At 35.4% G+C, this 26,212-nt stretch overlaps 1 protein-coding gene across 3 annotated transcripts in view; it reads right to left on the bottom strand.

Moving 5' to 3' along the window:
* Positions 1-11,361: 11,361 nt before the first annotated feature.
* The window catches only part of LOC124388521 (cadherin-22), a 245,675-nt gene continuing 230,824 nt past the window's right edge, over positions 11,362-26,212 (bottom strand). For all 3 annotated transcript variants that reach the window (XM_046853228.1, XM_046853229.1, XM_046853237.1), the window contains exons 11-12: positions 22,939-23,190; positions 11,362-13,375 (exon numbers count right to left, since the gene is read on the bottom strand). In XM_046853228.1, coding sequence (XP_046709184.1) covers positions 12,882-13,375; positions 22,939-23,190 — 746 coding nt within the window. In that variant the 3' untranslated portion in view covers positions 11,362-12,881. The remainder of the gene's footprint in view (positions 13,376-22,938; positions 23,191-26,212) is intronic.

Raw genomic sequence — 26,212 nt, forward strand, 5'->3', positions numbered from 1 at the left:
GTGCTTATCTGACAAATATATATATATATATATATATATATATTCTCCCTTTTTCTTCATTTCATGTAAATCTTTTAATGTATAAATTTACTCATACTGTAGTATATGAGTTACAATGTAATATAGTGTATGATTTGCTGCTATAATTTGATTGATAAAAGGAACTCTACAACATTAAGTAAGATGAACTGAAAAAATCTTGACACATTAATCAATGAAAAGTTTATAATTGTTACCAAATTACTGTTGTATATAAAGGATAAAACACTTCAAATTGTGGCGTTATAGGAAAATTATCCTATATGGTAACACTTAACACCCCACATTTGTATCTTATTACATCTGCAGCGCTTTAATCCTTTTCAGCAACCAAGTTACAAATCATACCCCAATAGAAATAGACAACAATTCTTTTTTTATAGCCTGAAAACAGTTCGGACATGTTCTTCCTTCAGCCTTCTATACTCTGCTATTTTAAGAGCTATCATTCTTTAACTGTTTTTTTCTTTTCTTGACAATGAAAGGCCTGAGTTACAAGTGCATCTAGGCTGAAGGAACAGTCATTAGCTTTTTAATAATGCATGAGCTCCTTCATCTCTTCTCTCCTGTCTCTTCTGACAAATGTCAGAGGTGAGAGGAGGAGAAGTGTGAACAGAACGCATCTTCACATATCTAAAGTGCTCAGAGCATAGAACAACACAAATCCCCCCCCCCCCATCTCTCTTACACACACACACACACACACACACACACACACACACACACACACACACACACACACACACACACACACACACACACACACTTTCAATATACTGGCGTATGTATGACTCAAGAAACCTGTCACACTTCCAACAATTTTGTCTGCTACTTCACCAGTCATATACTCTGGAGTGGCACATAGACAACTTAAAACATTATATATATATATATATATATATATATATATATATATATATATATTGTTAGTACAACAAAAGATTGTATTGGCGATATCCCAAATTATTAGACTTTGTTTTATTTTTTTCTACACTTGAGCACTGAGTGCTGGATTAAGAGGATTCACATTCATTCAAACAGTTGTGAATTTTCATTATGTGGGAAGCCTCATAAATCACTAACTTGAGAATAGCTATTAAGAGAGTTTAGAAAGTCAACCCACACATTGTTGTTTAGCAATGGACCTATTCATCCATTTATTCAACCATCCATCCATCCATCCATCCATATATTTAATTATATTCTACACCAACAACTCAGTATTCCTTCATGCATACAAACAAAAAACATTTTTTTTAAACATAAGGTTCCTGAAAACTTTTAGTAATATTATATGACATTTATGCAGTCGTATATGTTTATTGTGAATTATGTCTCGGGCCTTTTTAAAATTCCATAACTAGTCCTGATCAAATCACAAACCACAGGATGGCCTAGGGCACTCATCTATCCAGCTTCCCTGATACATGGTAATGCATCAGTGGCTGTTTGGATGCTAGGTGCACGATGCATGAAAATCCCAGGAGATTTTGCATAAATCACTACAGTCAAAAGGACGTCAAAGGGGCAGTTTTGGCATTTCCCAGAGTTCCTCTGGGAGAGAAGTGAAGCATGAAGTCCAAGCTGTCAGCAAATATGACTGAAGAATAACGTGTGCTGAAGAGTGTCACTGTGAGTAAACAGACAGTCCTGCTCACAGTGTTGGTTAACATCTCATTTCTATTATTCCATTTATCCTCTGAGAACCTTCTGAAAGAACAAAGCTAAATTGGAATCCTATGAGATTTTTCCTGTTTTAAACAGACTTTCATCCAGACAGAAAAGACTTGCATGCCTAGAAGGTATTGATGCAATACAGAGAACAACTAGGAAGAGTGGAAAAGATCCCTAATAGTGCATAGGGAACACTGACATCTATATCTAGTAAATATACCAAAATTAGAACATCTTCCAGTAAGTTATGCTTAACAGACCCACCACAGGGTTTCAATAACCTACAGTACTCTGAGGATGCAGTTTCGAATATCACTTAAATATTTGTCAATACAGGGTACCATGAGCTAGGTATAGACCAATATCCAGTTGTTTCTACTAGTTGAATATACCCATGGATTATATTAACTAGATATAGTAATAACTAGATTGAACAATAAAATCCTAAAATGCGTAATCTAAAACAGTATGGGCCATGGTTAACTCATTAGTTAAGATTAAGTTTGTTTTCAATACTGGGATCTTGTGCAAGAACCATGACACTGCATTCAATATCACACTTGAGTGAAACTTTTGAACTCTAAGCAAATTCTTTTTGGGAGCAAAGTGTTATTTCATCTATTATTAGACTCTATGGAAGCACCACAGCCAAGGGTTCAACAAATGCAGTTCACCAGACTGATAGTAATATAAAAGACTGTGTATAACTGCATAGTGTATATTTTCATACCCTTTACCTAAAGTATTTATGGATGTAAAATTATGATTACATATTGTATCTTTGGCAGAGACCCACACACTAAACTGTGTATATGTACAATGACAATAAATGCTTCTTAAATTATTGTTCCAGTAGTAAAAGTTATTATTGTAATGTGGACATGTTTTTTTTTCCTCTTCATAAAGACACTTAATAAATAAGCAATTATACTGAGTTAAATATGTGATTTCTTTGTAGCTTTCTGTAATAGATTGAAAAAATATATTCATGTTAAAAACATAACCTATTTGGTTTTTATTGTACAATCAGTGATGTATTTGTTTCTAGTAGAACCACAGATTGTAAAAAACACCACAACCATAATTTTCTGAAATGAAAAACTGCACTATGTGATATGATCTGTTGTTATTGTGGTTTTTATTTATTCAATTCCCTGCAGAGGTCCCATGACAATAGAGGGGCTAAATGTGGAGTGTTGTAGGGTCAAGCATGTTAACACACATATGCAATACAGCACTTCACTTTCAGATGTAGGTTTTTGTTTTAGCAGGGAAAAAAAAAAAAAAAAAAAAAGGTTTGGTAACAGTATTTTGTGTATATGCTTACAATAATACAAGAGTTCAGCTTGATCTACAAAGTGCGAGACATCCTGTAGTCAGTCATTTAGATTCTATATATAAAATATGCAACATTGCCACTTAAATAAAATCAATTCTTCACAATAATTGATGCCTACAACAGGTCACAAGTGGCTATTTTATCCCACAAATTATTACTGATCACAATTAGATCCACTAGGCTGGCACCCAAATGTACTCTAAATTAATAAATATTTAAGCACCAACTGACTAAACTGTGCATTGTCAATTACACAAATGTTGCCTTGCTAAGCATTTCATTTCTCTTGAAATGTTACAGGAGAGCACATGTAGAACCTTTTATTATTATAATAAGTTATTGCCACTGTTTGCATAAATATTATTGGTAATTCATCATTTAGCACCATGATCAGTCACAGAGCTGGCTCACTACATGATTATTTAAATTTTACAGTAATAAGAAAAAATGGATTATATTTAGGTAATGTGTAATAGAGGATGAAAATAAATGTCTGGAGTATTTTTATATAATTTTTTAATTTTATATAAGTTTGACATTACTGTATAAACTTTTGTTACCAATGACCAACTGACTCTGCAGTAACAAATCGATTAGACATATAATAAATAAGTCATTAATTTTACAAGCAATTTTTATTGACTGTATTTTTCTAATATTTTTCTAATTGCCGACACCTGTTCCGCATTACCTGGTCCCCTTTATAAGATCACACTCCGACCTCACTCGCTGTCGGATCTACCAGATGGATATCGTGACCAACAAGGTTCCTGACTGCCTGCATTCCCCGCTGGTTCCTGCTCCTTCTTCCGATCCTGAGGATTATACTCGTTGTAAGGATTATACCCGCTTTACGGATTATCCTCGCTGTATGGATCATACCCGCTTTACAGATTATTCTCGCTGTACGGATCATACCCGCATTACAGATTATACCCACACGCTGGAGTATCCCCGCGTTATGGTTCGTACCTCTCCTAGACTCTGGTTTGTGTGCTTGACCTCAATAAACTTTGATTGAGTTAATTCCACTTCCTACATGTGGTCACAACCCTTATAATGACTTTATTAAAGTTTGCATAGTTTTATTGAATTAATAATTAAGCATGAATTAGAATAATTTCCAAACATAGCAATTGAGAGAAAATCTATATTTTGAGCAATACTTAATTAAATTCTTTTTAATTATTGTTTTTTTTTTTATTATGTTATCTTGCATATTTTTTCTACATTCCATCAAGCTCTTTAATTTTTATGTATACCCTTAGTACAGTACTTTCCTTGTTTTTTTTCTGTTTAATTTTGTAACCATATACCATAGAGAAATCTATGGTAAATGATTTACTCTAAGTTATAAATAAAACTTTAAGTACATTCACTAATGCACAGTAAGTAACCTACATAATATCTACTGGCTCTATATTTACTTCTCCATTCTACTTTATAATTTTAAAAGTTTTAGTGCTTCACCTGCTATCTTTGAAGAACTGCCTCCAGGGATCTAACATTCACATCTGAGAGGCTTCCTAGATAAACATCTTTACCACGGAGTCTTCACATTTAGCTAAAGACAATCCTGAGGGTTAACAGAGTGTTCTTTCATCCAAAAATGCTTTGGGAATTGACACCGTACATTACAGCACATTTAACTAAAGACAAAAGACCAAATTAGAATAGAGCATGGAGCAGCATGTAAAAGTTTCCTCCTTACTTAAACCCATGGCACTGAAACCCCTTTGTGCCATAAGTCATGATGTTACACATCTAAGCTAATCATAACACAGAGAACAGATGCTTAACAATCAAGAGAGAATCTAAATAGTGACCAGGAATCCAGGGTTTTATATCTGTCCAATGTCCTATCAAGCTTATATATATATATATATACAGTGAGGAAAATAAGTATTTGAACACCCTGCTATTTTGCAAGTTCTTCCACTTAGAAATCATGGAGGGGTCTGAAATTGTCATCATAGGTGCATGTCCACTGTGAGAGACATAATCTAAAAAAAAAAAATCCAGAAATCACAATATATGATTTTTAAACTATTTATTTGTATGATACAGCTGCAAATAAGTATTTGAACACCTGTCTATCAGCTAGAATTCTGACCCTCGAAGACCTGTTAGTCTGCCTTTAAAATGTCCACCTCCACTACATTTATTATCCTAAATTAGATGCAGCTGTTTGAGGTCGTTAGCTGCATAAAGACACCTGTCCACCCCATACAATCAGTAAGAATCCAACTACTAACATGGCCAAGACCAAAGAGCTGTCCAAAGACACTAGAGACAAAATTGTACACCTCCACAAGGCTGGAAAGGGCTACGGGGAAATTGCCAAGCAGCTTGGTGAAAAAAGGTCCACTGTTGGAGCAATCATTAGAAAATGGAAAAAGCTAAACATGACTGTCAATCTCCCTCGGACTGGGGCTCCATGCAAGATCTCACCTCGTAGGATCTCAATGATCCTAAAGAAGGTGAGAAATCAGCCCAGAACTACACGGGAGGAGCTGGTCAATGACCTGAAAAGTGCTGGGACCACCGTTTCCAAGTTACTGTTGGTAATACACTAAGACGTCATGGTTTGAAATCATGCATGGCACGGAAGGTTCCCCTGCTTAAACCAGCACATGTCCAGGCATGTCTTAAGTTTGCCAATGACCATTTGGATGATCCAGAGGAGTCATGGGAGAAAGTCATGTGGTCAGATGAGACCAAAATAGAACTTTTGGGTCATAATTCCACTAAACGTGTTTGGAGGAAAAAGAATGATGAGTACCATCCCAAGAACACCATCCCTACTGTGAAGCATGGGGTGGTAGCGTCATGCTTTGGGGGTGTTTTTCTGCACATGGGACAGGGCGACTGCACTGTATTAAGGAGAGGATGACCGGGGCCATGTATTGCAAGATTTTGGGGAACAACCTCCTTCCCTCAGTTAGAGCATTGAAGATGGGTTGAGGCTGGGTCTTCCAACATGACAATGACCCGAAGCACACAGGAGTGGCTCTGTAAGAAGCATATCAAGGTTCTGACGTGGCCTAGCCAGTCTCCAGACCTAAACCCAATAGAGAATCTTTGGAGGGAGCTCAAAATCCGTGTTTCTCAGCGACAGGCCAGAAACCTGAGTGGTCTAGAGAAGATCTGTGTGGAGGAGTGGGCCAAAATCCCTCCTGCAGTATGTGCAAACCTGGTGAAAAACTACAGGAAATGTTTGACCTATGTTATTGCAAACAAAGGCTACTGTACCAAATATTAACATTGACTTTCTCAGGTGTTCAAATACTTATTTGCAGCTGTATCATACAATAAATAGTTAAAAAATCATACATTGTGATTTCAGGATTTTTTTTTTAGATTATGTCTCTCACAGTGGACATGCAACTACGATGACAATTTCAGACCCCTCCATGATTTCTAAGTGGGAGAACTTGCAAAATAGCAGGGTGTTCAAATACTTATTTTCCTCACTGTGTATATATATATATATATATATATATATATATATATATATATATATATATATATATATATGTTAAGAAACTCTTCTGAAAAGAGTGTTGAGACACTTTCTATTGTGTGACTTATGTTCTGAATAAATTCTGTTCTAAATAAAGAATCTCGAATACTTATGTCTTTGTCTAAATAATAACGATCAGACAGAATTCACATTTTTATGTTCTCTTCTTTTATTCAATAAAATAGAGATAATTCTTATCTTCCCTCATCACAGTGATTTTGATCTCTCTGATGCCGTGTTGAAAGTAAAATCTTTACTCCTGCATCCACTGTTTGAATTATAGGAGAACAAAAAAATTAGGAAGAAGGAAACAAGTCTGATTTTAATCTAGGCAGCTTGCTATGGAAACCTGGATATACGGAACATTATAAACTGTAAAATGAACCCAGCAAGATAGAAATACTGTTCTGTGTTAGGTCATTTGTTACTTTGTCAATGTGTACCTATTATCAGTCATGTTCAAGGCCTGCAACAAGGCTTCTCTAGGCTCTCCTGGCAAGGACATTGTAATTCCTCCTTCCAGTTTTAATGCCACATTGTCATCATCCCTCTGCTACCTGACTCTACAGAGGATTCCTACTTCTGATTGTGATGAATTCCAGAGGAATTCACTGCTCCTGGGCCATGCCAGTCTGCAATCATCATGTTGGCATTATGCCTAGTGGCCCAGGCCTCATTCCAATTTTGTCATGGCACTTTGGGAGTTCATTAAGGGTGGGGTTCTGTCACGGTTTCAGTCTTTGCCTGTAATGGCTAAAATCTCAATGGATAGAGACTCACACCGAAACTTACTGTGCCTGAGAGAAAGGCTATGAAATGAAAAGACAATTGGATATAATGTAATCCTCTGATGCACAAGCTATGCAAACCCCTTCTAATGCATAACATTGGTCTAAAATAACCCGTATTAATTTTCTATGTTATTTCATGCATGACTGGGCATTTTTTTGTTTCATCTTTTGAAATCAATTTATTTCAGCATTTAATATTCCCTGATCTATGAATTCCAAGATCCATGGATTTTCAGAATTTCTTATTTGCAATGACCAAAAAAAGAGCAGCTGTAGTGAATGTGACCAAAAAATAAAAAATGAAGCTGACAAAAGACTACACATTTGTGCTCCTTGCCTGTTGTACTGGGAACACCAGCTGCTGACTTTTCTTTTCTTTGATTGGCACTCCTGTCTGATGTCCTCCTGTAGCAGGGTGGTGGTTACATTTTGTTTTGTTATGTCACATCTTCCTATATTGCCTCTGTAATATGGTTTTCAAGGTGGGATGTGCCCTCCAAGTGCTTCTTCATATTTGACATGACAAGCTCTTTGACCAGCTCCCTGATATGCATTGGTCATGTACCCCCCCATGTAATCAGGGTGTTGTGCTGTGTGGTTGCTGTAGCATTGAGGGTGGCAACATCCAGCACATCATACCATAGCACCATTGGTCACCTCCAAGTAGTCCGCATACATGAATAGGTGTAACCATCTGATCCATTGTGTCCACTTTTTATTTGCTTTTATTATAGTACTGGATCATTTCTGATTTCATCTCTGATACACTGCTTTGTCATCATGTATGGTGCTCAGGAGGACAACTGCCTTCCCTTCTTTTGCACATAGCTTACCATGGTCATATTGCCATGCAATCTAAATTCTGAGCTATACTTCTTTCTTAATTTAGATGGCTTTATGACAGGTGATATGTCCAGCTTGTTCTGGCAAAGAAACCACAAAATGATCTGGTTGCAGCAGATCCAGGAACAGTTCCTGCAAAAACACATCCCAGGTTTTGTCCACTCCTGCAAGAAGGGTCAATCCAATAAAAGCCATTAATTTCTCTTTGTCAATGTTTCTCCACTCTAGCTTCTGCTACTTTAATACGGTAAATTTCAGAACATCCTCAATGATGTTGTTACCGATAAACATATTCCAGGCATCTTTCAGTAAAATAGCTGTTGAACTGGGTGCAGATATTGTGGCTTATTGTTCTGCTTTGAGTGGGAGATGCTCACTCCAGTAAAACATAGTTTATTTAATCTATTGGACTGGATCTAAAGTTCCTCTTTAGAGGACTGCTCAAATTCTTTACGAGTCTTCAATGTCATCTAGTGAGTCTTCTCCATCTTTTTGGGAAAAGATTGGTCTAGGCTATCAGCAACAGATATTTTAGACTTTGAATCAAGACAAAGAATTGCCTCATTTTCCTCATACTGTTCTTCATGTAGCATCTCTACAAAAATTTCAGCTGTTATTCTAGAATGACTGGAAGCAGAAATCTGACATTTGTGCCAGTAGATATGTTTCTGCAGTAAATGTTTTCCTACAAGAATTAGCTTCCTATATGTGGAATTTTTGACCAATTTGTGTAAAACTGATGTATGAATACAAATAATGTGTTTGTTTAACTAAGACAATAATTTGTGGAACATAATTGTTTGTGGAAATCAAAAACAAGATATTTAAAGAATACCTGGAATTATAAATAATACAATATATTTATTTCAAAGATTCAGCAAAAAAAATACAGCCACGATTAAAATAATATAGATAATGAATGCAGGTCATTTTAGACCGGTGTTGTGCATTAGAAGGGTAGAAGGGTAGTGATACAAAAAAAAAAAATTTTATATATATATATATATATATATATATATATATATATATATATATATATATATATATATATATATATATATATTTATTTATTTATTTATTTGATTTTTAAAGCAAGAATGAAAATATCAAAATAAGGATTTGTGAACAAAAATGTATTAATTGAGAAATACCTGGAATGATGATTAATGATATAAATTTCTTGCAAAGATTGAGAAAATAAAACTAATTCAGGTCACTTTAGACCCATGTTGTGCATCGAAGGGTTAATAGATATTCATAGACAAAAATATATTAAAAAATATGTCAGTGATTATGATAGAGTTTAGGCCAGCAGAGAAGGCATTGCTGGCCCTGCCAGCTTGTCACTGTTCAAATGGTAACTAAAGCCATGTGCTCATGTTTTTAAGTTCTGAATTCGATTTTAGTCTCCATTCTGTCGTTTCGTTGGTTGTTTTCTCGAAAATGTGCACCTGAATAGTGTTAGCTTCATGCATAACCATCTGTTTATTTGGTTTTCTTCAAAGTCATAAAGTGCACTCTTGGCCTTGTTTTCTGGGTTCATTTTATCTTTGTAGTTCATAGTTCTAGCCCTGCTTGGTTTTGATCATAGATCATTTTTGCTTCACAAATTATGCCACAATGTACAATGATTTTCATATAGCATGCCTTGTTGTGGTTTTTGATTCGCCTCTAAATACTCATTGAAAAATCATATGTTAATGATGCTTAACTGACTGCTGCTAATGTACATAATGGCTGATTATTGAATTAATTAATTGTCTCTTCTTTTAAATAAAAATTATGCCAGTGTGACAATATATGAAACTTCACCACTGCAGTTTTTGATTACATTTACCTGGCCAATTTATATGTCATAGCCCTATTATGAATATACAAGCTTTGATGTTGCTCAGAATATGATTACTGTAAGGCTGTCTAACTTAGAAGGGCATGGTGTAAATTGGCTTCTGTGATCTCTTATTTTACTGCAAAGTGGATTTTTCATGTCCTAATTATTAGAGGAATGTGTCAACACTGCATGGATTCCTTTCAGCCAGGAATCAGAAAGTCTTGAATGAAAAAGGACAATGAATGTTGAAGCTTTGACAGCTAACATAGCTAAATAAGACTGTGTAGCCCTTTACTGAAAGACTGTATCATTATTATTGCAGCCTGACAAGATGAGGTGGCTTGAGAATGTTGCATGCATTTTTAGTTAAAATAATTACACAGTCATTTTTCCCCCCTAGACTGACACTGGCTTCATAACCAGAATGTAACCAGAGTCCCACCTCACATCCAGTTTTCCCAGGATAAGCTCCAAATCCATTGCAGTCCTGATAAGTATAACGCAGTTACTGAAAATGAGAGAGTGAGTGTGAGCTTTTGCAGAAGATTGTGTAGTGTCACACTGAAATTGCTGATCATAAACACAGATAATACTCATTATGTATTCTTGTGGATAAACAGTGGCAGTTTCTTGTTGGGTTTAAAAGTTTGTCTGTCATACCACTATGCTGCCTTTTTGACTCCCATTTCTGCCACTGTAATCAATTTTTATGGTCAGTGTGGCTGAACAGAGATTATAAGAGTGAGCGAGCGAACAATGTCAATCATCAGACTTGTAGTGGAAATGAAATAGAAGGTCTACTTGCCCTTGGTGGATGGTGGCTGAAGTGTGATTTATGGTAAGACATTAATACACTAATAACTGAACTTCATTACTAAAAAATAGATGGTGGCTAGCTAGACTGTGGTGGGGCATTTTAATTGAATGGAAATAAAGAGTAACCACCAACAAAGCCTTTCCTAATGATCTCCCATGAACACTTGTGAAGAGTGCAGACAAGGCACATGTTTTTCCAATTTCCTTTCCGTTTTTAATAATGCACTGTCCTGTTTGGATGTGAATGCTAATGCCTTTTAAGCAATCTAACACAGTATATTGAGGTTCTGTTTGTTATTTCATTCAATTATTTCTAATAGCTTAAATTGTGCCCTGCTTTTTTGAGACAGATACTAAAAGATCATCTTTGAATGCAGTATAAGGTGGCAAAGCAGCTTGATTGTCAGTCATAACAAGTAGGGATGAGAGAAATCAGAGAAAACATCTGGCACTAGAAAGTTTCTTAAACCTGTCAAACACAGCCTTTTAAGTCTCAATGTGCCTACAAAAAAGTTCAATATTTATTGATTTCAACTGTACATATAATCCATACACTGTTACTGAATATGATTGGCAATAAAATGTCTCCAGATATTGGTTGTGGGTGATGAGATCCTCCTATATATGCATTAAGTCCTGAATACACTAGTGTGGCAAATCAATTCATTTTCAGTTTAAAAAAAAATTCATAAACAGCTGGTCTGTGTTGGACAAGATATAATCTTGTGTGAATCAAATTAATTCTGATTTTCCTAATTCCTGCTGAGGTAGCTGTGATACAGAGAGCATTCTAACCACCCACCTCAACACTTTTATCAAAAATCAAGCAGGATATAGTGTAACCAGGCCTTCTTATCATGTTTTCATTCCCCTTCATCAGCCTCAACCAATACTAGAGATTAAACTGAATAAAACCAAACAAATTATCAGGTCTTGAAAACAGTTTAGAATATAAACAACACAGTCACAAAAATGGAATGAACATGGATGCAAAATGTAAATACTGATGTAAATACTGAGGAATATTCGACTTGTCTCTGGTTATAAGTTCCTTAAATTCTTCCAGATGAACCACTTAAAATACAGATTAAAAAATAATAATAATTTAACACACAACAAATATCTGACTGCCCACAACAAGTGACTTGGTAATAAATTTTAAGAGTAACACAATACATGAAATGTATGATAGGACAAAAACAAACCTCAAAATGAGTTAATATTTAAGATTTATACATCCTTTCCCAGCATAGGCCTGTATTTTAGAAAAAAGAAAAAAAAAATAGTTTTTGAAAAATAAATAATTTTTTGAAAGACTGTGGCCCAGATCTCTCACTCACTATGGCACCATCATGTCAATGTTCAGTCTGTATCATCCATCCATTTCTATAGCATTCTTTAATTAAGTACAGTCTGTTATTCCATACTTCAACCAGGAGGAATAAATAAATAAATAAATAGAAACAATAAATACATAAATATCTCCTTTTTCTTTAAATAAATACATATTTTCATCTGGGAATTATTCGTCTTGGCTTAGAAAATGATCTCCCCATTTCTGTTTCACGGGTCTTGTTCAGGACCTCCCAATGAATCTGTAGACTTTGCTCTTACCGAAAGAAGAAGAAAAGAACACACACACAGGTGTGCACATACACACGAATGCACACGCTCAACCACGCACACAAAGGAAATGCTTCAGATAGGGAACAATGTGGGTTTAGCACTGTGCATAAAGCACAGCCCAGCTCTCGTTTCATACTCTGCTAGGTTTGTTGGAGTCCCGCCCAACTCCTCACTCACTGTCTGTTCATCCTCCACCTTTTAATCTTTTACAAAGGCAAACTGTCTGTATCTTTATGGAGTGGCATTAAAATGTCCAGAAAAGACTGGGATCCAATAATCATCCAGTGATGGAGGAGAGTGTTAGTTAAAGGAGACTGGGCTGCTCCAGCACTGAGCAGTGTGTATGGAACTGCAGAGTGTGGTTCACGTGACAAAACAGGCACAGGACAGCAGGCAGTGCTAGGACCCTTCTTCATCAGGCTGTGCCGGGGCATAGTATCCTGCCAGCTGCCTAAATCGAGGCCCCCAGTCCCTGAGGTAAGAGAAGTCCTGCTCTGAGCTGGTAGACAGAGTGTGGATGGAGCTGAGTGAGAGTGCTGGTGAGCCACTGCCCTCCAGTGCATATGTCTGAAATGAGTCGTATGGAGGCACTGACGGGTCTGCATCCGCCTGCTCCACCTTCTTCCGGATGTAGCCTTTAAACAGGGAAAAATCAGCTACCTCTCTGTCAGAGTTCACATGGTTTTGGATGCGCTTCGGATGTGATTCCGAGCTTTTGGCCTCGGGAAAGTCGTAGAGGTTGCGTAGTGCACTCATGTCATAGGCCTGGGTGTCTTGCTCGCCTCCTCCTTCATCGTTATACTTGATGACATTGTCTCGCATGTCTTCCTCTTCCTCACACATACGCTGACCCTTTCTATGGCGCTTCAAGGTCACTATCAGCAGCACAATGACTATTGAGAGAAAGTGACAGAGGAGGCAAATAAAAAAAGATGGTATGACAGTATTACTCAGCAAACAGAAACAGCAAATACTAGAGCTAAATTCAAACTCGCAGTATGGCATTGTAAACTTTAATTTTCAGATTCATTTTCACTTTACACATTTAAGTTCGGCAAAATAATGACCCATTAAACACTTGATATTCTTTTAATAAAAATAATTACAATGCTCAGTTAATGTGGATTAAAAAAGGGATCTGCTTTCAAAATAATTAAAACAGATTAACTTTAAAGGTTGTTTTTTTGCCACAGTGTTATTTATTATCTGCTTTAAAATTAATAAACAGTTATCGTTGATGCTTCCAAGGCGCACTTCCTCTTGCTGCGGGTGCATTATCACATGCTGCAAAAACAAAAAAAAAAAAAAAAAAAATGGACAAAAGGTAAATCATTTCACCCATCTTTTTTTTTTTTTTTTTTTTTTTTTTTTTTTAATAAAAAGCAATCAAAACTTGCTATAGCTAAAAGAAACACATCATTCACTCATATGAAATATGTACTGGATAGACGCTGTCCAAAAGTGACACATTTTCTAAATTCTTTTCTAAAATCAGCTCAGATCAAGTGTGAAATTAACTGAGGCTTAAAAGTAGCATCTGTGCAGGAGTCTGCCTTTAATTAAAGATACATTTTGAGTACAAGCGCCTTGTGAGGCTGTTTATCCCCTTCACGACATCAAAGCAAATAAACAAGTTTTAAATTTGTGTCTATGTCTCAATTAATGATTAAATGAGGGGATTTTCTTTTTACAAGAAATTGTATACCACTAACATCAACCTAACTCTTTGGTAAACAAGCAAATAAACACATTTTTGAAGTAAATGTCGCTTTTGTGCAATTGGTTCTGTACAATTTGCCACATAGCGTTCAGATCCTGTCAGAAGCATGTGCAGGGTAGAGCACAGAGCAGAGATTAAACAGATCCTGAAATGAGCGTGCAGGTGCAAAACGGGAGGCTGTTTGTATATTATTATACTTATCTTAATAATCTGTTTGTGGATAAGACATGTGTGTGCTTCTATATGTTCTATATCAAACAGGATAAGTAGCCAGGAGACAGCAGGAATTAACTCTTGCTTTGGAATGGATGATAAACAGTATATTTAGAATTTACTTCTCATATAGTTTCCAATACATTATCAACTAAATGTTTGCAACTCCAGACAAACCATATACTGAGACTATGTATTTGTGTGACTGCCTGATAAAATATTTTGGCAAAAAGCCAAATGTTTTTCAGTGAATGCTTTAATCAAATTGTTAGTTAGGCACTATAACAAAATGGACATAAGAATAATTTTTTAAGATTTATTTTGTTTTTAACTGTCAAAATGCCAGCTGTAAAATTATTATTCAAGATGATTCTCAACACTGTTGAGGTGCCAGCAGCCAAAGTTGTAGTGATTAAATACGAATTAAACTTAATTAATCTTTTTTTTTTTTTTTTTTTTTTTGCAATTCTAATGTAAGAGTTTAGAGATCAGTCGAATTAAAAACTTTCTTTCGGCTTCTCCCGTTAGGGGTCGCCACAGCGGATCCTCCGCACGTTTGATTTGGCACATGTTTTTACGCTGGATGCCCTTCCTAACGCAACCCTCCCCAATTTATCCGGGCTTGGGACCGGCACTGAGAGTGGCTGGGGTAGGTTCCCTGACCGGGAATCGAACCCGGGTCGAACCACTAGACCACCAGGGGACCTTAGAGAGATCAGTCGAATTAATAGACAATAATAAGGCTGTGGGTCATTAAATGCTGTGATGGATATTTTACCTTAAGTAATTAGACTTGGTGTCTTATGAGCATGAGGACGATGAATAAAGTAATTAGGATTGACATATTTTAACATTAATCTTGGAATGTTTTTTTATTCTCAATAAATATGTTTTAAGATTGTAACTATAGAAGAAGTAGAATAACATGACCTTATTAACCAATAATCTACATGAAAGTGGTAATTGAATTAGTACCATGTTGTTGATTATTTCCAATAAGAGCACATCCTGTCATGCATTATTCTGCAGTTTAACTTGATTTACAAAAAAGATACTTACAAAAGTAAAAAATAAATAAATAAATTAGTTCAGCTGAATACATTTTCTGAAAACTTGCCATTTTTTCACGGGTTTTTTTTGGACAAGTTTTCCCATGGTGCTACATATTTTTTGACACAATTGTCTTTGGTGAACTGAACATTTAAACATTGGTGGTTTTCATTTAATTAATTCAATTCATTTAATTGAGTGTTTAGCCATTTTTTTTAGCCTAGTCATATTCCTTTCTCAAAAGGTCTTTTTTTTTCAGAGAAGACCAAGTACACTTTCCTCCAAGGAACCTATTACTGTACTGTTTTAATTTTAATGAGAAATGTGTCCTTTTTTTGGTATTATTAAAGGATTTCCACCAGGAAGTGCTGTCATAAGAGTTGTTTAAATGTGAAAAAGGTGAATGTGGGAGGTGAAACAAAACTCTGTTAAATTTGTGAATCTGAGATGTGCTAAAAACTAGAGCATTAAATTTTTTTGTAAAGCCTGCATTTAGGAAAGTTTTTTGACACCTAACTAAAAGATTTGTGCTTTTGGAACATCCCATTCCACAAATGTTGCACAAAACTTTTGCCCGTATAGTGTATGTATCTACCATGCTAGCATAGCAAAAAAAGGAAAAAGATATACTACAATATAACAAATTGTAAGTGGGATTATCCTATACTGGAAGTAATTAAAAAAACTAAATAACATTTCAAAAAGCTATTTCTCACTACACTGTAATAAAGATGAAAACTTTTCAAACATTGTTTGCAGATATATTTGGAATAAGTGTGAAATCAAGTCAGAACTGAAAAGAAAAGAAAAAAAGGCGGAGATGGATCATTTAATCCACTAATGAGAATAAAAGAAAACAAAAGCAGTATTCATCTAAATAAATCAATGAGCCCTTCATCCAGCATGAATTATCTTAATTAGTTCTTATATTTGTGATTAGAAAAACTCCTCTTTTCTCTCGATCGACATGTGATTAATTAAACTGCAACTATATTAGACACACATTACAGGAACAATTGGAACCCTGGAGAAAGTAACAAAAGTCTGTCCAATTAATTCACAATGCTAAAATAAATCTTTATACAGGTGAATTGGTAATAAGGAATCTCTCGAAAAGGGGGTGACTTGCATCTATGTCAGAATGAAAGAAAGTGTCAGTACACTACATAGCGACATCTTTTGTCATACTAAAGGTCATATTCTTTAAGGAATAAAGTTTATGCTTTATTAATGACTACTTGTCTAGAGGCACCAAAGTCAGACCAAAAGTCATTAAGTAGGCATGAGAACAAATGTGATAAGACTGTGATGGTCCTGTGGATGATCTTACTGACTTATATGAGTGAATTGTCTAGGGTAGGATCACCAGGCTTTCATCTAGCCACATGGTGCGGATTCACTGAGATAAAAGCTCTTTGAAGAAGTATGGCCATTAGGTACGAAGATAGAAGAGAAGTGCTTAAATATAATTAAACTCTCCTGGAAGAACAGAAAACCATACATTTCGATGTATGAATATAACGTATGTTTAAAAACTCTCCCTTTGCTCTCCATTTTTCATGCATTCATCAATTATCATTTTAATTAAACTTTTTTTTTTTCCATTAGGGCTTTTCCAGATATGAATTTTTATATAACTTAACCTTCAAAGACAATTCCACTTTGAGCAGATATGATTATATCACACGCATTAAGTACTTCGAGTGCTGAATAATGTGATATACCGCAGATCTGTTTAATACTGGATTCTTATTGGCTGACAGACCTGCCAAGGTGTGCAATTATTTTTTATTTAATGCATAGTGAGAGTGGTTTCAGGCTAGTGTTGACCGCATTTCAGTTCGAAATCACTTCACGAAGTAACTGAAATAACAAAAATGTCCACTATGACAAATTTTGATAATTATATATATATATATATATATATATATATATATATATATATATATATAATTATCAAAATTTGTCATAGTCGGCATTTTTGTTATTTCAGTGTATATATATATATATATATATATATATATATATATAGAGAGAGAGAGAGAGAGAGAGAGAGAGAGAGAGAGAGAGAGTATTTACAACATATTTTTATGTTTACAGGTTTTTCTGTCTCATTACTGCAATCATTCTGCACATGCACTCTGTTTCCTCTCTCTCTCTCTCTCTCTCTCTCTTTGCCTCTTTCACCCCAACAGGCATATCTATGGTTTATGGTTACAAGCTCTAAGATGGCATTGTGGACCTGAGATGCGACATGAAGAATTTAGCTTTAAACACAAGAGCATTTTAAGGACAAAAGCCCTGTCGTGAATTAAAACATCTCAATAATGTCTTGAAGCTTGGTAACTTTGTTATAAGAACAGTAATTGTGCATTATTATTCTAATACTTCAACAGCCCTATTGTCAATTTTTCCTTACATCTTAAAAACCCTTATTTATTGTTTCTGTATTTTGTTCTGCAACAGCTAAAATTCATAAAATGTTCACCTTTTTTTTATCTTGTTGCATTTGATGAGCACAAACATTTGTAACATCCCACAGAAAAACAATTTGTAATGTGTGACCTCAATATGTAAAGAAAAAAGGGTGCCACAACGTTAGGTCTTGTATAAGTCAGTCTGAATAAAAGGGAGGTGATAAGAAACAAAAATCAATATAGCTACTAAAAACTGCATGTTTAGCATTAGGCTCATGCATACGCACGGGAGTTTCTATTGTGCTCTTTCTCTTTTGTCTTACCTGGCTTGACACACATCCAACAACAGATGCCAGACAAAGTGTCTTCGGATATACAAGAGCTGACAGGACAGAATATATCAGCTACATAGATGGGGCAGTTTTATAGATGGGGGCTGCTGGTGGGAGTGAATAACGCTGTCAAAGTGCTGCAAGGGGCTGCTAGCTTTGCGGCTGATATCACAAGCGATATGGAAGGCCATATATTACTCAGATTAACAGCTAGAGCCAGCTGAGTAAAAATTCACACAATCTGGTGAAGCAAAAAACGAACTGTTTCTTTAGTAAATGCAGCATTTTAATGGCCCAAATGCAGCACTTTAATGGCCAAAGTTTTTACACATTAGCTCAGAGCAGAAGCATTCAAATGACTCTTACTGGATTGAGAGGGCTGAGTTGTGGAAGTAGACTGAATAAAGGCTAAAAGCTTTCGTTGTATTTCTTGTATATTATTAAGCTTTTCTTCTCTTTGTATGAGAGGAAAAGCTCAATAATAGCCACCGTAATATGTGCAAATGACTTGCATGGGGGGCATATAATTGGTTTTAGTTGCTTATAAATTACTCGATATGTTACAGAGAAGGAAATTGGTAGCAATTGCCTGGAGAGAGCTAGGGCTTGCCTAAAACTGCTGATTGTCTCCATCACAATTTTTTGATCAGCCTTTCCCTCTCACACACACTTGCTAATTCAAAGCCTGCCCTTAAGCCTAGGGGACGTGACTCTTGGACCATGCTGCTCTTTTGTGTTATTTTCCAATCCCATCATAATCAGATGCCCTTAATAGACAGGGGCTTGGTAAATAGACTTGGGTTACACTGGCTGCCTCGACACAGCAGTATGCATACCAAATCAGCCTGAATTCACACTGAGGATCTCAACAGTAACTTAAGGGAAATGTCTAATAAAGATATCTGCACCTGCATACAGGATACATAGCCTACTATCCTGGATTTTTTTTTTGTAAAATTAAGTGTGTGTCTTAAGCTAGGAAAGAGAAATTTGAGATCATTTGGAGTCTTTTATAAAGGCAATACAACAAATGATAACACTCTAACAGATTCGGTTGACAGTTAAAGCAGCTATTAAAGGTTCATCAGTACTGCAAAAGGTGCATGCATGCTTAGGTGGTTCATTTCTTCTCTCAGGAAACACAGCAGTTTTGCATTATACCATAAAGAACCAGTAAAAGGTCTTAAGCCTTATGTTCTATGTAAGTCAGAAGATCAGTTTGCTTCACACAAAATGAGTATGATTACAAAAAAAAACCCACATCCAGTCATGTCACAGCCAGCCATTGTCCACTTCAGTTGCTGGTAATCGTATAAAGCTGCCATTAGAAAACTCTGGCACTTCTTCGCATGCAGATCTTCCAAATAGTCCTAAATAGAACTTGGTATGACATCCAACCACTTTGGCAGGGAATGATATAATGGCCAAATTGAATGGATGAAGTCCACAAGGAGCTAAAGAAAAGCATTAGCACTTCTGTCCCCAGCTCTAGAAAGAGAAAGTTTATTGGCCATTCACAGCTATAGATTCTCCCAGCTTACAGGGGCATGAGTCATGGTAACATGTCTACATTTTTATGCACTGCATACATCTAAATGTATGTATGTATGTTTTATATATATATATATATATATATATATATATATATATATATATATATATATATATATATATATACAGTATATTTAGATGCTGGAGTCTCTCTCTCTCTCTCTCTCTCTCTCTCTCTCTCTCTCTATATATATATATATATATATATATATATATATATATATATATATATATATATATATATATAATAGAGAGAGAGAGAGAGAGAGAGAGAGAGAGAGAGAGAATAGGACAAGCTAGAGATTCTGCTTGAGATTACTACATAATAAATATAAAACAGCCAAGCTGATTATTTAACATATTTACTTATTTAAAGCTTTTGAACTGTGCTGTTCTTCTGACAGTACAAGAAATAAGCAAAATGATCTACCAGTAAAAAAAGAAAACAGTGCCAAGCGTGAAATTAAAACAAATGATAAAAAATGTGTTGAAAGTTGTAGTTGTCTCTCTTCAAGTATTTGTACTTGCTAAAGAATAATTGTTGCAGTGTGATCTCGTTATTTATTTATTTTTTCTTTCTCTAATCACATGCAAGTCTTTTTTTTTTATGCATTCACTGAAACTCCTGGCACTTCCTGGCATGCAGATGTTCCAATAAGCACTCCTGACAAGACAGCTTTTTCCCCAAGGATGATGGGCACACTATGACTCCCATCATGGCAGATGGACTGTAATTGGGGTAGATGTGTGCAGATGGCATGACACACTTAAATGGGTCCATCACCTCACCCTCCTTGTCCACTCAAGACAAGGAGGGTTTGTTTAGTGGCTAATTAGGCATGAACGTGTTTTCATTCCTATTCATTGTGGCTGCTGACAAGACTCTAGCAATGGGGTTGGATTTGGATTCCGCGATCGGTTGTAGGGTAAAAAGTTAATGTTAGATTAGCGCTAATGCATGACAGCCTAAATGATCTTGCAGCATTCTTGCAACACCATGCATTTATGCAGTTCATTTCTGATTGTTTCAAAGAAATGTGTTTTTTTAAACTATTAAAATAATTTGCTGCTGCATAGGCAATGTTTTGAGTGCTTATAAGAGGAATAGAGTGTATAAAGGAACCAAAAAAATTTGGAGAAAGTATAGAGAAAATTAATATGCAGGGGACATTCATATCCAAGTATAATTTCATTGTAAATTCAGTTGAGAAAGTTTTGTATAAGTGTGCATTGTGAACAAAACTTGGTGATTACTTTCGGAATACAACATAAATCACTTTCAAAGTATCAAACTCAACTCAACAAGCATTGTTTGAGTCATCTTAGACTTTTATAAAAGGCCACTTAAAAAATGTATTGTGCGCTACATGTCTGAGGTACAAACATTTCTTTTTATGGGTGGAAAAAGTCGTTCTGCAGAATGACTAAGGGAAATTAGTGACAAGCATATATACTGTTGATTAAGTGAGGAAAAAGTCTTAGATGACACAATCTGTTCTCACTGAACACTGTGCATTCTTTAATGTGATTAGGAATAATAGAGCCAAAGAGAGAGAGAGAGAGAGAGAGAGAGAGAGCGAGCACGAGAGAGAGCGAGAGATAGAAAGAGAAACAGTATAAGCTAATTAAGCTTGCAGAAATGTAAATGTGAAATGCTTTTCTAAACTGGAAGGCTTAACCGCTAAAAAAAGCTTGTGCCACTGAAAGGGTGACAAAGGTGCTGATGCTTCTCTTTCCCCGATTGCAGGCTGCATCATTTCAAACTGACCCTCACATCAGTTCCTGGCAAAGTGGTTGGATGTCATTTACTGGGCCCTATTTTGTGTGTATTTTCCATTTGTACAAAAGCTTTCTTCTCTTCAAATGAAAAAGGACATCCAAAAGCAGAGTCAAACAGAGTGAAAAAGAAGGATGAAATATTGACTGGCTTTCATGTTACTTTTGGCCTCATTCCTTTTTTCTTTTCTTTTTTTTTTCTGGATCCCAATCCTTTGTAGGATCAGAACTCGTGCACAAAAATTAAAGTTTGAATTTATGATGATGGGCCATTAGATGCATGGCAACAGAGAAATCAATGAAGTGGGAATCAAACAGTGCACTTTGTGTGGTCATGTCTATGTACACTCCCCCTTGCTTTTTATAGGCAGAAGCGTTTATTATTGGAGATGCCAGTGGGAGGATCTCTAAGCAACCCACATACAAAATGCATAGCAAGATTCTCTCACTTATAGCTTTATTAGTAACTGTGTAAGACTCCCTTCTTTGCTTTTGGAACAGCTTCAGTTCCCCTTCAAAATGAACCCGTAAAGATAAAAATGGTTTGCCAAAGTTGATGTAAAAGAACTTTGAAACCCTACGGAACATCTGTGAATGAAACTCACAAATACTTTTATGAGTCAATGAGAAAAAACCCACAATCATATTCAAAAATCTATTGCAAACCCTTCATATTATAGTGGAGGTTATTACAACAGCAAAGAAAGACTACAAATGTAATGGTATATACAAAAAGCACATATGGATGTGGTGGTGAGGTGTCCATATAATTTTGGCCATATAGTGTAATTGCAAAAAATCTGTAAGCTGCAAAATCACATTGTTTGCATTCAGTCGCTTAAAGTTTATGTGTAGTGAATAATGCTGTTGTTGAGTGCACCTTACTGAAAGAGAAGGGATCAACATCTATAACTTTTAGCCTACTTTTGCATAAAACAATCTTCAAAGCAACATGACAACATGACTCAACAAATGCACCAACAATTTCTACTACTCTCTCCTGAATTGATTTGATCTTTTGTTAATGTCTTTTTACATTTTAAATAAGAGTGCATACACAATGAAGCTCAGAATCAAATACCCTACATAAAAAAAGATAAACTGCCATTTTATAGGTAGAATTAGTGTCAAATACTACACAAATACAATGAGCAATATTTAATAATCCAAACCTTGAGTCAGTTTTTCTTCAATCTAGGTAATGTACAATAAATATGTATTGGTCATACTTAATACACCATACACTAAAATATGCTTGGGCTTTTCAGTTTTCATATGGAAACACATGGTATTCAGTATCGTCAGTAGATTGAAAAAAATGATTAGAAGGTGTAAACAAACCCAATGAGGCAACACATCTTTGCTGTTATGTGAAATGAGTGAGAATATGCTTATACCAATAATGATGAGCATGCAGACGAGCAGGGCGATGAGAGCTCCTGGGCTAAGGGCTGTGCCCATGCTGAAGGCTGTGGCGTTGCAGGACTGAATGACTCCTTGTGGGTCACAGCCACACACGTGGATAGTAAGTGTGCCAGTTGTGCTGAGAGCTGGAGGTCCACTATCCACAACCAGGATGGGCAACAGGTACACGTTCTGCTCCTGTCGGTTGAAGCCTGATCGCTGGGTTCTAATACCTGCTGTGTTGTCTGCAAAGAATGAAAGGGAAAATTAAAGCATGAGAAGTGAATTAATGAGAAATAAAATGTTTATAATCTTATATATATAAAATATCTATATACTGTATATATATATATATATATATATATATATATACTGTATTATATATATTTTATATATATATATATATATATATATATATATATATATATATATATATATATATATATATATATATATATATATATACAGTAATACAGTATATAATACAGTATAATACAGTATATAAATAATAAAAAAAAATTTAGGTTATTTTAATACACGTCCATTCAATAAGCTACAGAGTTGAAGTGTTTAGTACTTTACCATAGGACGGATTTTCTGTCTGTTTAACGTAGCTTGTTTTTACAAAAAACAAGTTTCAACTCTTAGCTATAGGCTGAGTTATATATTCCCAGTTTTCCGCCGTATCACTCGGTCGCCTGTCGTTGTTCAGTGCAGTAAAAAGATAACTTTTTTTAGTGTTATATTTTTATTTCACTACAAATCTTGAAAAATGTCTCCCAAGAAAATCAGTGATGGTGCTGTGAAAACGAAAGTAAATAAAATTACCATGGAAACCAAGAAGGTTACGAGCGTGGTGCACTCGCAATTAACCACTACCCCATGAGTAAGTGTTAAATTATGTTTACATTACGGTAATTTGCAGTGTATTTGTTTGTTAACGTAGGCTACAAATACTTTTTAAGTGTTAAGTGATAAGCGATCGACTGGGGTCTCGGAACGGATTAAATCAATTTTACATGCATTCCTATGGGGAAAATTTGTTCGAACGTACGAGCAAATGGACATACGAGCAATTTTCAAGAACAGTTTATGCTCGTACAATGGGGTTTTACTGTATACAAATATAAAATAAAAAGTATTTTCTATTCTAAGGTTTTCAGTAGCATATATTGATCTGGATGTGAATGTCTTCTCCTGTACACACAGCTACACATGTAAACATGTAACTCGTACAATTAAGGATAATAAATTATACATTTTATGCTGAACTGTGTGTCTACGAATGAAGATAAATATCAGAGAACAGGTTGAACACTAGTTCCACCTAGCAAACTCTTGAGACATTTACACTATATGAGTGTATATAAATATATGACACTGACAAACTGCAAATCCCAGTCAAAAACTATGGATTCTTCTCAACCAACAAACCTGAATACACACACCTGAGCTATTCATCATTCATAACGTATATCATGTCAGCCCTGTTGCTCATGAGTGGGTTCTTGATAAATCCTCTTCTATTACCAGATGTATTCTGCGGGCAGTTTTGCTGAGTTAAGGTCTTGTAACGTTGTACTTTGGCTGCTACAGTAGTAGTATAGTAATACATTTTACATAGAAAGATTTATATAGTTGTTTTTATAGTAGTATTCGCTAATAATAATAATAATAATAATAATAATAATAATAATAATAATAATAATAATAATAATAAATAATTCTTATTAATGTAATTCTTATTTATTTAATTATTTATTATTATTATTATTATTATTATTATCATTATTAGTTCCCTGGCGGTCTAGTGGTTAGGATGCAGCGCTCTCACCGCTGCGGCCCGGGTTCGATCCCCGGTCAGTGAACCAACCCCAGCCAATAGGGTTGCACAAGCCATTGCTCTCTTAGTGCCGGTCCCATGTCTGGATAAATGGGGAGGGTTGCATTAGGAAGGGCATCCAGCATAAAAAACGTGCCAAATCAAACATCATGAATGCGGATGATCCGCTGTGGTGACCCCTAATGGGAGAAGCCGAAAGAAGGTTTTTTTATTTTTATTATTATATTATGATCACTTCTCAAAAACTTGCGAAAAACGAAGAAGAAAAACATCTACAAATGAACGTTTATAGAATTATGATTTAAATAGAAAGGTGGAAAAAAAATTAACTATTGAAGTGCACAAGTCTGAGAAGCAGAACAAATCTGCTTTAGATTCCTCACCATTAAGCACAAAATGTGATTATGCTGGGCCACTAAATGCCTGAAAAAAATGTGTTTGGCTACCTGAATTAAACGCAGGTTCCCACTTATGTGTGCATTCATTTGTCTTCAGTAACCACATTATCATTAGTTAAAGGCTGACAGCACTTCATAACAGTACAAAATAACTGTCTTTGTATTATGATTATTTTTTTTCTATACTAACACTTTAAAGATATTGTACTGGTTTGTGTGCAGCTTTATGTAATTCTGCCCTGTTCAATTTAATTATACCACTTAAAATGGATATGGTTTTACCATCAGGTATTTTGAGTGTCACTGTTTACAGGCATACGTACATACAACTAGATGGTAATTCACATTTATTTTGTTTACACTCTAAAATGAAATCACCACCCCACCAAAAAGAAAATCTAAGAAATTCGGCATTGTCATTTAAAGCATGCTGTCAGGATTATAGACAGAGACTAGTTTTCTCATCAGCCACTGCACCCTCATGGTCCATGTCCCATGATCTCTTCACCTAATTTAAATTCATTGTTAATTAGCACTCTTTGGTTGTTATTTGCTGCTTTTTTCAAGTTCAAGGTTATAGTTATTGTTTCTATGTCTTGTTGCTTAGTACGTGCATCAGCATTTTCCCAGTATTATATGATAGATATAGCCGTGGTATGAGATCAGTGGTTACAATAGTTTCATTCACTTCTAGGCCTTTTTCAGGCATGTTTGTCCTCATGTGACAGGATGCAAGGAGATACTGTAAAACGCAACGAGAAGCTGCCATAGAAAGTGAGTAGTGACAAATTTAACGTGACAGGTAGACAAATGTGTGTCCATGGAATCAGATATATAGGGGGGGACAAAATATTGGATAGAATCGTTTCATTATGTGAGACACAAAGGAGAAGTGACAGAGAGTGAGGGCAAAAAGAGAGATCGGGAAAAGGGTAGATATGTAAGTCTCGGCAGTCTTGGTGAAGTTCTGTGACTGTTGTTTAGCACAGTTTATACATAAAGTGTAGGTAACATTGTTTATTTATT

The sequence above is a fragment of the Silurus meridionalis genome, chromosome 1, assembly GCF_014805685.1.
Source record: "Silurus meridionalis isolate SWU-2019-XX chromosome 1, ASM1480568v1, whole genome shotgun sequence".
Classification (NCBI taxonomy): domain Eukaryota; kingdom Metazoa; phylum Chordata; class Actinopteri; order Siluriformes; family Siluridae; genus Silurus; species Silurus meridionalis.